Source organism: Labrus bergylta, chromosome 18 (genome assembly GCF_963930695.1).
Source record: "Labrus bergylta chromosome 18, fLabBer1.1, whole genome shotgun sequence".
Lineage (NCBI taxonomy): Eukaryota > Metazoa > Chordata > Actinopteri > Labriformes > Labridae > Labrus > Labrus bergylta.
The window spans coordinates 9,518,927-9,534,714 of record NC_089212.1 but is presented as its reverse complement, the minus strand read 5'-3'; the positions used below and the strand labels follow the sequence as shown (position 1 = coordinate 9,534,714).

At 40.1% G+C, this 15,788-nt stretch overlaps 2 protein-coding genes across 3 annotated transcripts; one reads left to right on the top strand and one right to left on the bottom strand.

Annotated features, from left to right (window-relative positions):
* Positions 1-1,204: 1,204 nt before the first annotated feature.
* haus2 (HAUS augmin like complex subunit 2) lies at positions 1,205-6,054 on the bottom strand. Its single transcript, XM_020654774.3, has 7 exons — positions 5,921-6,054; positions 5,015-5,101; positions 3,118-3,216; positions 2,835-2,904; positions 2,387-2,519; positions 2,101-2,209; positions 1,205-1,554 (listed from the first exon to the last, which is right to left on the bottom strand). Exons 2-7 carry the CDS (start codon positions 5,099-5,101, stop codon positions 1,435-1,437), a joined length of 618 nt encoding a protein of 205 aa, XP_020510430.1. The 5' UTR covers positions 5,921-6,054; the 3' UTR covers positions 1,205-1,434.
* A 1,017-nt stretch (positions 6,055-7,071) lies between these two features.
* Positions 7,072-15,146, top strand: lrrc57 (leucine rich repeat containing 57). 2 transcript variants are annotated; one of them, XM_020654777.3, is made up of 7 exons: positions 7,072-7,222; positions 7,460-7,729; positions 7,804-7,893; positions 8,037-8,172; positions 12,527-12,795; positions 12,912-13,097; positions 14,423-15,146. In XM_020654777.3, the coding sequence occupies exons 3-7, from the start codon at positions 7,810-7,812 to the stop codon at positions 14,462-14,464; spliced, it is 717 nt and encodes a 238-aa protein (XP_020510433.2). In that variant the 5' UTR covers positions 7,072-7,222; positions 7,460-7,729; positions 7,804-7,809; the 3' UTR covers positions 14,465-15,146. The 2 variants fall into 2 exon arrangements, with proteins under 2 accessions (XP_020510433.2, XP_020510435.2); XM_020654779.3 differs by lacking the exons at positions 7,072-7,222; positions 7,460-7,729 and having other exon boundaries at positions 8,016-8,172.
* Positions 15,147-15,788: the final 642 nt, after the last annotated feature.

The following is a 15,788-nucleotide window of genomic DNA, read 5'->3' as shown; positions in this document are numbered from 1 at the left end:
GGTACAACCTACTGCTTCGTTGATGCTACGCTCCTATTAAAAATGACAAATTCACACATCCACATTTCACGTCTCAATTTAACATTTCACCCGCTTCCCGATGTCCTACACACTCAGGGATGGTATTGTTGGAAAGCTTGTAGGCACAAATGGGATAGTGAGACTTAATTTCGATACGACCTTCTCATCAAAATATGTTCAAATTTCAAACTTGAGCAGGGTATCACTCGGGCTATCATCCCTGTTCCCTAACCCTGGACTATTTCCAACTCCATTTTTCATTAACGGTAAAATATTCTGAACAACTGGACAATAATCTGACCATTACTGAAGCAAACTGCATTTTAATATCACCCTGTTGATACTGCACTTTGTATACCTTCCTCATTGTCCTCACCATTTCTTATACTTATTGCTTTATATAATTTTTTTATTTATATTCCTTATCTGATTATTTCTACTTCTATATCATGTATAAGGGCAACTGTAATGACCAAATTTCCTCCTGGACTTAATCAATCATTTCTGTTACAAGAGTTGGATATTTACGATACCATACCATACACTTTATTCTCCCCTTGGGGAAATTTGTCTTGGACTTAAAGTGCTGCCAAACATTCAGTTGTTTCCACTTGAATCAAATAAATAAAAACAACAGAAAAAAACCACATCCACTCAAACAAAAAGGCACATACCAATGCAGAACCACACAACATATATTGCACATCACCCATATTGCATGCTTTGAGTTAGATTGAGAGATAAAGTAACAGAGGTCAGAAAAATATTAAAAAGCATACAGGATCACCATGATGCCACCCACACAGCCTTTTGAAAATGTCGTGTGTGAATGATGACGATGAGTCATCATTAAACATCTGGCTTTAATTCATCACCTGACTGTCCGAGTCCCCTCCTAATGTACGACCCCTGGGTCAAAGTTTACCATCAGGTTTGTTTTTATGAATCACAAACTTTGGACTGGAAATGGTGTACACCAGATATCACTTCAGTATGCGGAAACATAGTCGCAGCTTCTGACATAATCACGGGCACTCCGCTCCTGTAATAGTCTGCCTCCACCTAGTGGTGAAACATGTCCATTTCTCAAACCGCGTCCACCCCCCCCAATAAAACCTCCAACACAGAGTTCTATTTTATTACAAAAAGAGAGTCTGCACCATTTGACAACAACACTACACTGTTGAATTATTAATAATAATGTATTTATTATACATAGATATAATTATATATAACGCAGAACTTATTGGATCATAACTGTAACTGCAGACAAAACTAAAGATTCTGTATCCACATAGATGATTTCCTCCAACTAAAGGAGGAAGAGGAGCAGGAGGAGGAAGAGGAGGAGGTGAAGAGTGGGGAGGAGGAGGAAGAGGAGGAGGTGCAGAGTGGGGAGGAGAGGAGGGGACATCACACAGAGCTTTCACTCAGCATGCTGCTCCTGCTGTGGACCTGCTTCCAACGGAGAACCTGATTGGACAAACCGTCCATCTCTGCGGCGTGAGCCAGTAACTGGGCGATGGAGGAGTTCTGTAACAGAAAATAATTTAACAGTAAAAATAAGGCAGAGGGGGGGCAGATACAGTTTATACAGTGAAGGGGGGTGGGCGATACAGTGTTTTTTATTAATGTGCAAATCTCACTGCTCTGGAATGATGGCAGACTGTCAGGAGGCGGGTACCAAGCGCACTCAAAGGACTGTGACATCATTAACATGAGCGGTGCATTAAGTCCACCAGGAGGCAACTATTTGTTTTCATCGATTGATGTCAGGTTAGGATCATGTTTCAGAGTATATGACAGATGGAAGTCAGGTTAGGATCATGTTTCAGAGTATATGACAGATGGACGTCGGGTTAGGATGAACGGTGTGACTGTGATATCATATTCACCTTTTCATTACTCTGTAAATGTTTTTAACCATCTCAATGTTTGAGTTTCACAGGAAAAGGGAGACCTCTGCTGGACATGTCAGGGAACTGATCTGTTAACCCTTTACTATCTAAAAGCTTTTAATGTATGATGTTTGTTTATGACACGCATGCACGCAAGCACGCATGATGTCATGTTACTGACCAGCTGATCCAGGTGGTCTCTGGCGGTTGGACTGGAGCTGACCGAATTCAGTTTCTCCTCCAGCGTGTTAACGAAGTCCAGCAGCATCGACACCAAGTCCACGACAAACCTGCACACACAGACCATCAGAGACCACCACACACTGGTTCACATCTTGGACAGGTGCTGGATTGGGACATACCATATCCAGCACACTGAAGTTTGGATCTCAATCAGTTTAAAGAAACACCACCCTAGACCATGTGATATGACTGACCCTAAGTAGAATTTGTTTTTTGTTAGATACCTGTGCAGGTGAGCCTGGACAGGCAGGTTGGTGCGAGCCAGCGGCCTCATCAGTCTCTGTCTTAGACTGTTCTGGTCCTTCAGAACGTCCTGCAGGTGACCACAGAATACCTGCAACATGTGGAACCTGCGAGCTGCAGGACAGAAGAGAACACAGAGTCTTGAAGGTTCAGATCTTTGTTCTGACTGATTCATGTTAACGTCTTCATCGTAAATGTCACATTATGATTAAACTTTTACTTTATACATAATTAACCTTTAACGTGTTGTCTCTGATGCTATTCAAACACAGCATTGATGTTTCACGAATCCTCACATTCGGGGGGCGTTATGGTTACCACCTCATGGTAACGTGAACCCCCCCCCGGTAAAGTTTTTTATTTGATGTTTTGTTCGATAAAAATGTTATCTGCAGGTTTGACTGTTCCGGTATGACCTTTAACACTCACTCAGGTGGAAGCTATGTGTCACGTCAGCACTCCTCTTCTCCGTCTGCAGAAGCTCCGCCTCGAGCCGCAGCTGAAACAGGACACATGTTTAGGTCAGACTTAGTTTTCATCATCCTGGTAATAAATTGCAAAGTTTAATGAAGCACTCCGCTCAACTGTCTGAGTGTGACATCAGCAGCTCCACGCCATAGCGAGTGACGTCATTCTTGCACGAGACAACCAACACTTTAAATGATCGATTCAATGTTGTAGCACAGAAAAAGAAAAACGTCTTTTCTTTTACCTCATCCAACTGTCTCTGTATTCTGATTCGCTGTTCAGCCTCATGCAGGTTGGAAGAGAAGGTGGGGCTTAGCTGTGTGGAGGCAGAGTCTATCTCCTCCTGAGGACAGGAAAAAAAAAAGGGAATGATCACTGGGGGTGGCAGGGAGAGGGGTAAAAAAAAGAGGTAAGACGTGATGTAAAAAAGTATATATTAACAAAAGAGAACAACATACTAGAGAACAGGAAACATAATGCAGCAGGTTCATTCGAGTACAAGATCGTAGAGGTTGTGTGCAGACACTTTATGTAGTCACTGTTTATAAACTTCATTCTCTTCCTATTGGCTCCAGGTGAATTCTCCTGATTATATCCTGCTGTGTTCTCACATCAGCTCACTCTGATTTTCTGTAGAATAAATATGAGTAGGCTTGAGGAGAAACATTGTCTGTTTGTGTTCACATATAGCCTAAAGACCCTCCGGGTAGACTAATCTCCAGAGTTTTTCATGAGATTTCTGTATGTGTGAAAAGGGTTAGAGAGAGCAGAATCACATCAGCTTCAGAAAGAGATAGAAAAGGTCCACTTTCCATAAACCCCTCTCCTAAATGCACAGGTTGAGGTGCCTTGCTCATATCAAAACTTAAGCTTAAGCTTCTCATGGCTTCGTGTAAATAAGCTGCTTGCTTCAGATGCTGGACTCTTATAAATATCAGAATATCAGGGGGAACTTTTCAAAACACGAGGCGTAGTCGTTTGCGTCTGTGCGCCTGCATGGATAAGGTGAGCACATTAAAGTTGCTTTTTGCAAAAACAAAAACAATCAAAAACACATTTGATACAAAAACAAAACCGATATTAAAATATATTCTATGGTAAGAGTGAAAAGATAAATTATGTAATTCCCCCCTTAGCTGCGAACTCCCCCACCCAGCTATTCTACTGGAAACACTGAAGGAAACAGCTAGCAGGAAGGGGTAAACTAAATGATACATTTAGAAAATGTGAGAAGAGGTCAATGGCAAGGCAAAGAGTCAGCCCAAATGAAACATTCAAAAAATGTGAAAAAGGGTTCTTACAAAGCCCCTCACTGAGCTCCATGCACAGTTTCTAACAGAGGTAGACCAGAGGAAGGACGTTTTATATCAGATTGTCCAGCTGTTAGCTAACAAACTCGCCCAGAGAGGGCTGTTGAGGACAAATAGCATCACAGAGTTAGTGAGTCTGATAATGTGTGACACAAAGAATAAAGCCTGCATGGACCGTGTATGTCTAAAGTGCTGCTTCGATGAAGGAACATTACCTAAGACAGTTTTGAGGTTTCTTGGGAACAATGGGAGCGAGTTACTTCAACAAATGGAGAGAAAACCTTTTCAAATGTTTTAAAGCAAACATAGACAGGGACAATGCAGGGCTTAATACAACTCTTTCAGAAAAAGACAGAACTTAGCCATACACCAGTTCAGCTGGATCCACCAGGCAGAACAGTTCTGATACTTCAAACATAAAAAGCTGAAGCTGCTTTTCACGTAGATTTTTCAGAGAACTGTGTGTGTAAGATGAGTACTAAAATTCAAGCGTTTCCTTTTGGAGGCAGCCGGAAGCAGGCAACATGTAACTGAGAACATGTAATAAAAATATGTAAAGCATTTTTAAAAAATGAATTAAATTCAGGATAAATCATGGTCACACCACATGACATTTTCTATGGCCAGGGTGACTTCATCTAGATGAAAAAAAACAAATTAATTCATTTAAAAAAAATAATAATTCATGTGTATACAAGATTCCTAATGTTTCAAAAATTTAAAAAATATATATATTTTTTTTTATTTTCAAATTGAAAATCCTTAAACGTCACTGACCCGTATACAGTATATGATGTATTTGTCTCTTCAAATATGTGCAAGTAAACTCACCTGAGATAAAGTTCCTCTAGAGACACACCTGGACAGCAGACCTGCAGCCGGGGTCACCGAGAACGGAGACAAATCCCTCTGAATCATCTGACAAAGACACGAGCTGCTGTCATCAATACATCCATCAGTTGATCATTTCATCATTGAATTTAACTTAAGTCAAAGTTTTCAGTGAAGCAGAGAGTCACAAAGAGACACCTGACAAAGTTATATTCATTTCAGGGTCATTTTAAAGTCTATTTCACATTGAGGTTTGGAGAAGTGCATTGTGGGTAAAAGTGAGGAATAATTAATCACGTTTTTTAATAAGTTTAAACAAACATCTAATTTATTGTTAAAACATGTTGATAATATAACTTTGATAACTCACTGTTGTATTAATGAATAATATGATTTAGTTTTCTGTGGCGTATCGAGTACTGACATTCAACTTAGATTAAACATTAAAAATGTATTGTTTGGTCCTTTTTCTACAAAAAAGTGCGACATTAATGTTGTCCTTTCTGTATTTTATTTATTTTTCTATTAAATTTATTTTATTATCATTGTTTTTCGTTTTGACCTCGTTCCCGTCATTGAATTCTTATGTTCTTAACATTTTGTAAATAAAGTTTAAAATGAGCATTGACAACAGTTTTCGGTAAAAACAAACATTAAGCGGAGTTTAACTAAAACTTCATGAAGCCGATTTAAAGTCTAGTATGTAAAGACCGTAAATCTTTATTTATGTCCTTCTCACAGCTCGGTGAGTCAGAACACGGATCGGGATTTACTTAAACCAGCACATTTTTATACAGGGTCTGGTCTCTGGAGGAGGAGGTTTAGATTCTTCTGTTGGCGGGTTAAAGATTTATGAAGTTTAATAAACCTCAGTGACCTCCAAACACTGCGAGTTTGTGTTCTTACCGTCAACTCAACGACGTCTCCAACTTAACAACAACAAATCCAAATTCACCCGCCGAATAACTTCCTCTTCTTCTTCCTGCTCCTCCTCTTCTTCCTCTTCTTCTTCTTCTTTGTTGGGTTTCCATGGCAGCTGTTTTTACTGCCACCTGCTGGATGTCTGGACTTTTTACACGCTGAGGTTCCTCTCAGTCGATCGTTAAACTTTTATTCTGTTAAAAACGTTTTACAAATAATGAACACATACTTTTAGAGCAAAGATGTTCTTCTAATTCTTCTTCTTTAAAGGGTAGCAGCAGCTTCAGTGTTGGATCACTGAAGCTGCTGGTGAAAGAAGCTCCTACAGTTTCTATTAAGAAAAAAAAAAACTTTGGATCGAATTCAGAGATAGAAAAATACATATATATATATAAACACACATCATAAATAACGTATCTTTTATATAAAAGTGTGTTTATGTAAGTATTTCAATCCTTGGTGTTCAAAGTATTTACATCACGTTCATTTACTCGTTTAAGTCAGTCCAAATTTAAAGTACTTCTTTATTTGAGTCATTTTATTTTTACTTCATGTAATAATACATCACGTACACATAATAAACAGGTTAATCTCTAGTTTATAAAGGCTGCAGATTTGACTGATTAACACATTCATACATCAATAAATATAATAAGTAGATTCATTAATATGTTAGTAATATAATGTATTATCTAATATGATACATTTATTTTTAGAATGAATATAATATAATAGTGTTAATATATTTATGATACAAATATAGACTAAAGCTTCTTAGAGAGTCAGAGGAGTTTATTATTATACAACTCTTAAGATGCCAACCACCTTAAACAACCAACGAAGAAGAAGGAGATGACCCATAAACAGAAGAAGAGTGTGTATTATTATAGTATTGTTGATGTGTTGCTTTAAGAGGTTGTGGTGGTTGTGGTACAGCTGTTTTTGTAGTCTGTCTCCTGTCTCCTGCCCAGGGACTACAGATGTACATTAGCGTGTAGCTAACTCTAGTACAGGTAATAGGCTGTACACTGTCCCTGTTAAATAAACAAATAAATAAATAAAAGGGAAACATGTGTTATGTCCTGCAGTAGACTGTAAAACGCCTTGTAGCGTCTAAACTTACTGAGAACAAGAAGAAGCAGTGCGCATGCCCATAAAAGTCACTTGTCTCGGCTTCTCCCATTGGCTGGCAGAGCTATGCGCTCAGGGCGTGCACTCTGTTTATCAGACAAATGTTCAGCATCCTGACAAAAAGCGACGTTTATAAAGTGCAGAGTTCGCTGTGATGTGAGTAAAACCGGCCGGTATCTGTTCGGTGTTTGTCCGGTAAACCTAGCTCTGTGTGCAGGATAACCGAATAATGTGGAAACGTAATGTTATACTGTTAGCATCTGTTAGCTTCTCTGTTAGCTTTGTTACGTTTAATAACTCCAATGTGTTTGAATTGTGTTTCTAGTTTATAAACGATCTAATGTGGCTAACGCTAGCTTCTGAAGCCTGTTGTTTGATGACTCTGCTCTGCAGGGATTACACCGCCTGATCTTATTAACACAACAGAAGAAGAAAACAGCTGATCTTATTAACACCACAGAAGAAGAAAACAGCTGATCTTATTAACACCACAGAAGAAGAAAACAGCTGATCTTATTAACACCACAGAAGAAGAGGACAGCTGATCTTATTGACACCAAAGAAGAAGAAGAGGACAGTCCTAGAACCACTTCCTGTCTGATGTGAATCTTTACTAATGGTCCTGCTGTAATCTGACAGGTAGACAGACAGCTAAAAAGACAGGTAAACAACAGGTAAACTGTCAGGATGGACTGGTAGACTGTCAGGTAGGCTAACAGGTATGCATTTGGTTACAGGTTGAGATGGGGAACAGTGCTCTGAAGTCTCACCTGGAAACGTCCCAGAAGACTGGGGTTTTCCAGCTGACATCGAAGGGGCTGCAGGAGGTGAGACTCACCTGTGCACTCTATTGCAGTTCTCACATGATCACTTCCTGTACTATCTGTAACATTGTAGTTTCTACATGATCACTTCCTGTGTGATAACTGTGCTGTATGTGACGTTGTAGTTTCTATATAATCGCTTGTAGTTTCCGGAGGAGCTACAGAGACTCACAGGGAACCTGCGGATGGTGGATCTATCTGGAAATAAGATTGAGGTTCTTCCAGCCGCCATCGGAAACTTCCTGCAGCTGAAGAGTCTGACCCTGAACTCGAACAGACTAAGTGAGTCAGAAGAGCTGACACTAACTAACTACAGCTGACTAACTAACTACAGGTGACTCTAACTAACTACAGCTGACTCTAACTAACTACAGCTGACTCTAACTATCTACAGCTGACTCTAACTATCTACAGCTGACTGACTAACTACAGCTGACTGACTAACTACAGCTGACTAACTAACTACAGCTGACTAACTAACTACAGCTGACTGTAACTAACTACAGCTGACTAACTATCTACAGCTGACTAACTAACTACAGCTGACTCTAACTAACTACAGCTGACTCTAACTAACTACAGCTGACTAACTAAAGCTGACTCTAACTAACTACAGCTGACTCTAACTAACTACAGCTGACTCTAACTAACTACAGCTGACTCTAACTAACTACAGCTGACTCTAACTAACTACAGCTGACTAACTATCTACAGCTGACTAACTAACTACAGCTGACTGTAACTAACTACAGCTGACTCTAACTAACTACAGCTGACTCTAACTATCTACAGCTGACTAACTAACTACAGCTGACTCTAACTAACTACAGCTGACTCTAACTAACTACAGCTGACTAACTAACTACAGCTGACTCTAACTAACTACAGCTGACTCTAACTAACTACAGCTGACTAACTAACTACAGCTGACTAACTAACTACAGCTGACTCTAACTAACTACAGTTGACTCTAACTAACTACAGCTGACTCTAACTAACTACAGCTGACTCTAACTAACTACAGCTGACTAAGTAACTAACTACAGCTGACTAACTAACTAACTACAGCTGACTAACTAACTACAGTTGACTCTAACTAACTACAGTTGACTCTAACTAACTACAGTTGACTCTAACTAACTACAGCTGACTAACTAACTAACTACAGCTGACTAACTAACTACAGCTGACTCTAACCAACTACAGCTGACTCTAACTAACTACAGCTGACTAACTAACTATCTACAGCTGACTAACTAACTACAGCTGACTCTAACTAACTACAGCTGACTAACTAACTATCTACAGCTGACTAACTATCTACAGCTGACTAACTAACTACAGCTGACTAACTAACTACAGCTGACTCTAACTAACTACAGCTGACTCTAACTAACTACAGCTGACTCTAACTATCTACAGCTGACTAACTAACTACAGCTGACTCTAACTAACTACAGCTGACTCTAACTAACTACAGCTGACTAACTAACTACAGCTGACTAACTAACTACAGCTGACTCTAACTAACTACAGTTGACTCTAACTAACTACAGCTGACTCTAACTAACTACAGCTGACTCTAACTAACTACAGCTGACTAAGTAACTAACTACAGCTGACTAACTAACTAACTACAGCTGACTAACTAACTACAGCTGACTCTAACTAACTACAGTTGACTCTAACTAACTACAGTTGACTCTAACTAACTACAGTTGACTCTAACTAACTACAGCTGACTAACTAACTACAGCTGACTAACTAACTACAGCTGACTCTAACCAACTACAGCTGACTCTAACTAACTACAGCTGACTAACTAACTATCTACAGCTGACTAACTAACTACAGCTGACTCTAACTAACTACAGCTGACTAACTAACTATCTACAGCTGACTAACTAACTACAACTGACTCTAACTAACTACAACTGACTCTAACTAACTACAGCTGACTCTAACTAACTACAGCTGACTCTAACTATCTACAGCTGACTAACTATCTACAGCTGACTAACTAACTACAGCTGACTGTAAGTAACTACAGCTGACTGTAACTAACTACAGCTGACTCTAACTAACTACAGCTGACTCTAACTATCTACAGCTGACTAACTAACTACAGCTGACTCTAACTAACTACAGCTGACTCTAACTAACTATAACTAACTACAGCTGACTCTAACTAACTACAGCTGACTAACTAACTAACTACAGCTGACTAACTAACTACAGCTGACTCTAACCAACTACAGCTGACTCTAACTAACTACAGCTGACTAACTAACTATCTACAGCTGACTAACTAACTACAGCTGACTCTAACTAACTACAGTTGACTCTAACTAACTACAGCTGACTCTAACTAACTACAGCTGACTCTAACTAACTACAGCTGACTAAGTAACTAACTACAGCTGACTAACTAACTAACTACAGCTGACTAACTAACTACAGCTGACTCTAACTAACTACAGTTGACTCTAACTAACTACAGTTGACTCTAACTAACTACAGCTGACTAACTAACTACAGCTGACTAACTAACTACAGCTGACTCTAACCAACTACAGCTGACTCTAACTAACTACAGCTGACTAACTAACTATCTACAGCTGACTAACTAACTACAGCTGACTCTAACTAACTACAGCTGACTAACTAACTATCTACAGCTGACTAACTAACTACAACTGACTCTAACTAACTACAACTGACTCTAACTAACTACAGCTGACTCTAACTAACTACAGCTGACTCTAACTATCTACAGCTGACTAACTATCTACAGCTGACTAACTAACTACAGCTGACTGTAAGTAACTACAGCTGACTGTAACTAACTACAGCTGACTCTAACTAACTACAGCTGACTCTAACTATCTACAGCTGACTAACTAACTACAGCTGACTCTAACTAACTACAGCTGACTCTAACTAACTATAACTAACTACAGCTGACTCTAACTAACTACAGCTGACTAACTAACTAACTACAGCTGACTAACTAACTACAGCTGACTCTAACCAACTACAGCTGACTCTAACTAACTACAGCTGACTAACTAACTATCTACAGCTGACTAACTAACTACAGCTGACTCTAACTAACTACAGCTGACTAACTAACTATCTACAGCTGACTAACTAACTACAACTGACTCTAACTAACTACAGCTGACTCTAACTAACTACAGCTGACTAACTAACTATCTACAGCTGACTAACTAACTACAACTGACTCTAACTAACTACAGCTGACTCTAACTAACTACAGCTGACTCTAACTAACTACAGCTGACTCTAACTAACTACAGCTGACTAACTATCTACAGCTGACTAACTAACTACAGCTGACTGTAACTAACTACAGCTGACTGTAACTAACTACAGCTGACTATAACTAACTACAGCTGACTCTAACTAACTACAGCTGACTCTAACTATCTACAGCTGACTAACTAACTACAGCTGACTCTAACTAACTACAGCTGACTCTAACTAACTACAGCTGACTAACTAACTAACTACAGCTGACTAACTAACTACAGCTGACTCTAACTAACTACAGCTGACTCTAACTAACTACAGCTGACTAACTAACTAACTACAGCTGACTAACTAACTACAGCTGACTCTAACTAACTACAGCTGACTCTAACTAACTACAGCTGACTAACTAACTATCTACAGCTGACTAACTAACTACAACTGACTCTAACTAACTACAGCTGACTCTAACTAACTACAGCTGACTAACTAACTATCTACAGCTGACTAACTAACTACAACTGACTCTAACTAACTACAGCTGACTCTAACTAACTACAGCTGACTCTAACTAACTACAGCTGACTAACTATCTACAGCTGACTAACTAACTACAGCTGACTGTAACTAACTACAGCTGACTGTAACTAACTACAGCTGACTCTAACTAACTACAGCTGACTCTAACTATCTACAGCTGACTAACTACAGCTGACTCTAACTAACTACAGCTGACTAACTAACTAACTACAGCTGACTAACTAACTACAGCTGACTCTAACTAACTACAGCTGACTCTAACTAACTACAGCTGACTAACTAACTATCTACAGCTGACTAACTAACTACAGCTGACTCTAACTAACTACAGCTGACTAACTAACTATCTACAGCTGACTAACTAACTACAACTGACTCTAACTAACTACAGCTGACTCTAACTAACTACAGCTGACTCTAACTATCTACAACTGACTCTAACTATCTACAGCTGACTCTAACTAACTACAGCTGACTCTAACTATCTACAGCTGACTCTAACTAACTACAGCTGACTAACTAACTACAGCTGACTAACTAACTACAGCTGACTCTAACTAACTACAGCTGACTCTAACTAACTACAGCTGACTAACTAACTACAGCTGACTCTAACTAACCCTAGCGCCTGACTATTTTAGATCTTTTTTTTTTCAGGCACACGCTCGCGACCCACTTAAAACAGCTATGCAACCCACTTTTGTGTCCCCACCCAACAGTTGAGAACCACTGCTCTAGAGCTCATCCCGAAGCCTGTAGTCCTGCAGCCTCTAGAGTTCACTTCCCTGACCCTAACCCCTCTCTTGATGTTTTGTGTCCTCAGCCAGCATCCCCGCTGAGATCTCTAAGCTGAAGAAGCTGGAGACTCTGATCCTGAATGGGAACCGGATTCAGCAATTTCCCCCCACCCTGGGCCAGCTCAAAGCTCTGCGGACCCTTAGCCTTTCAGGGAACCAAATCTCACAGTTTCCCTCTGGACTTGGAACCCTGAGGCAGCTGGACCTGTTGGACCTGTCCCGCAACCATATTCAGAACATCCCTTCAGAGGTGTCAGAGCTGCAGGCCATTGAGATAAACCTCAACCAGAATCAGGTACCTGAGTCCCTTCAGAGGACTGAGAAACACCACGTACAATAAGAATCTGAGCCCGAGTTACTCCTGGAGGACATTTAACCCTAACCCTAACATGCTTTATCACCCTCTTCCAGATCTCTGTGCTGCCTGCAGAAGTGTCCCGATGCCCCCGTCTGAAGGTCCTTCGTCTGGAGGAGAACTGTCTGGAGCTGTCCTCCATCCCTGGGTCCATCCTGAAGGACTCCCAGGTGTCTCTGTTGTCAGTGGAGGGAAATCTGTTCGAGGTGAAGCAGCTCAGAGATCTGGAGGGCTACGAACAGGTCAGACCTCATCCTGTCTCACAGAGACTGATAATTAGAGGATACTAAATAGATAAAGCGAAGTATCCTTGCCCCCAAATCGATCGATTCAATATTATGGGAAAGTCCTCCTCATCCTGCCTGTGTTCTTGATCACAGTATTTCAAATGAGTTAGGGTTAGGGTTAGCTAGGAGTTTTAGCTCGCTTTCAGCTCGAGTTTTAGCAGCCGTTACTGGTTGTGGCTGTAGATGCATTCATGTTGGTTTCGAACACACGTAAAAACGTCTTTCTGAGTTGGAAAATACAAAACGTGCTCAGTTCAGAACAACACTTTCACACCACCCACTACCAAACAAACTATCAGACAAAGCGCACCAGAGTTAGTTTCAAACAGACCAAAGAGCTTAATTGTGAAAGCACCCATTCCCCTGCTGGCCGGCACGGCCCACGGTCGCACTGCTCCAGGACTAACCGGGCCTAAGCGTGGTTACCTCTTGTACACAACGTCATAATACAGCACATGCAAGGCTTTATGTTATTATGAAGAGTGCTCAGTTTACAAACAGACGGACTCGAGAGGAAAAAAAAAAAAAAGGGATGCTCTGTCGAGTCTGCGTGTGCATATCAGAGAACATGACAGCTACTTCACTGACTTTGTGTCTTATTCTGATTCATGTTAGTCAGATACAGACTGAACACTCCATTATGATTTCTCCATAATGAAGGCTTTGCACATTTAGTACCTGCGTGTTTGTGCTCGTGTCTGAACTGTACCGTGCCGAAGCACACCTTTCCGAAGCGTCCCAGGGCCGAGGAAGTGGACTGGGCCTGAGCACGGTACAGAGCGGTCACACTGGTCAAACGAGCTGACCTTTAGGGGTGGAGCGTGCTTGGGCACGGTACAGAATGCCAGTGTGACTGCGCCCTAAGTGACTTTGTCGTTAAAGCGTTGTCCTCAGGTTGTTATTAAAATCATTCTGTGTGCCCTTGGCTGATATTCTTGTTGCCATGGTAATAAACATGTATTGATCTTGTTAAATGTTTACCTCATATTTAAGGAGTTTGAAATTCTGGTTTTGTAAAATCCCTTTATTCTGAAACATTTGAGTGCAAATCCTGAAGGAAACAATTTTTACTCAACTGAACTGTACCCTCAGCTCCACTTCAAATATTCAAAATTAATGATATGGATCCACTCGTGAGGTCCACCTGAAGGTCTCTAATGGACTCTTCTGGTCTTTTTAGTCTATAATGGTCTCTGATGGTCTCTATTGGTCCCTATTAGTCTCTGATGTTCTTTGATGGTCTCCATTGGTTTCCTATGGTCTGTTCTTTCTGCTTTCAGTATATGGAGCGTTACACGGCCACCAAGAAGAAGTTTACCTGATGACTGCAGCGAGTCTGAACCTGAAAGCGGCACACAGTGGCGGAGTCAGTTGAGACTCTGCCCATGCTGATGTTTCTTCTTCTGACGTCACTCAGCCAGGACAACAAACCCCGCCTCCTGCAACCACCATCCCTAAGATCTCCTGACCCCCTGTGACTTCAGAGAGAGAGAGAGAGAGAGAGAGAGAGATGCAGACTTTTGTTCCCATGGAAACAGATGGAACAAGGAATAAGAAGGATTTACCACAGAAGAGGAAGAGTTTGTCCAGCAGAAAGATCAGACAGAAACTTTGACATAATGTTTGTGTTCTTAAATTATTTTCTGTAACATTTAATCTCATTTAAAACAATTAAAACTCTTCAGTCTTCAGTCTTTAACGTACAATAACAGAAATCTGTGTTGATGTGATTTGCAGTTTAGTTTGATATAATTCACTTCCTCTTTATTACCTTCACCATCATCATCATGTCCTACTCTGTAAAAAACTAAACTTTGTTGTCGATTTGAATGTGAATATTACTGACCTCTGATGGAAACAAATTACTTTTTGAAAATATAACACTAAACTAACAAATTAGGAATTAATAATCCTAACCTACAGTTTTGAAGATTGTTTCATCACAGGTTATAAAACAATAATGATCAACTTTTACATGATTATCAATGATCTGTATAATCTTGATTCTTTGTTGTGGTGTCATCATTGTTTTACATGAGATCTGACACACCACCAGATGGCGGTCATACACAATATACGACTCTCTCTCTCTCTCTCACACACACTCACACACACACCTCTGAGAGTAAATCCAATAAAGGTATAGTCATAGAATTAAAGCTATGATTATATTTTATTTTTCTAAAACGGTTGGTGACAGTGTAGAAATAATTTAGCAAACATTACGGTTCAGTTACTCCGAATATTACGGTACAGTTAAGGTTCAGTTACTCCAAACTTTAGGGTTTGAATTTAGAGTTATATAAGAAGAATCAAATATTTTAAATCCTAAAAATGATTTATGTAATGTATTATGTACAGTGGAGGAAATAATGATTTGATCTCCTGCTGATTTTGTAAGTTTGCCCGATTTCAAAGAAGTGAGAGGTCTATAATTTTTAAGGTAATTTTATTTTAACAGAGACAGAATATATTTTTTAAAAGTCCGGAAAAAAAACCACTGAGCCACTCCTTTGCTGCCTTGGCCGTATGTTTCGGGTTGTTGTCATGCTGGAAGACCCATCCAAGACCCATCCTCAGTGCTCTGGCTGAGGAAAGGAGGTTCTTGTTCAAGATACTTGTCCCCATCCATCGGCCCATCAATGC

Coding starts and splice junctions, on each gene's coding strand:
- lrrc57 (XM_020654777.3), top strand. CDS start 7,810: ATGGGGAACAGTGCTCTGAAGTCTCACCTGGAAACGTCCCAGAAGACT. Junction 7,894..8,036: donor CATCGAAGGGGCTGCAGGAG/GTGAGACTCACC, acceptor AATCGCTTGTAG/TTTCCGGAGGAGCTACAGAG. Junction 13,098..14,422: donor ATCTGGAGGGCTACGAACAG/GTCAGACCTCAT, acceptor TTCTGCTTTCAG/TATATGGAGCGTTACACGGC.
- haus2 (XM_020654774.3), bottom strand. CDS start 5,101: ATGATTCAGAGGGATTTGTCTCCGTTCTCGGTGACCCCGGCTGCAGGT. Junction 3,217..5,014: donor CTAGAGGAACTTTATCTCAG/GTGAGTTTACTT, acceptor TCCTGTCCTCAG/GAGGAGATAGACTCTGCCTC. Junction 2,520..2,834: donor GACACATAGCTTCCACCTGA/GTGAGTGTTAAA, acceptor TCTGTCCTGCAG/CTCGCAGGTTCCACATGTTG.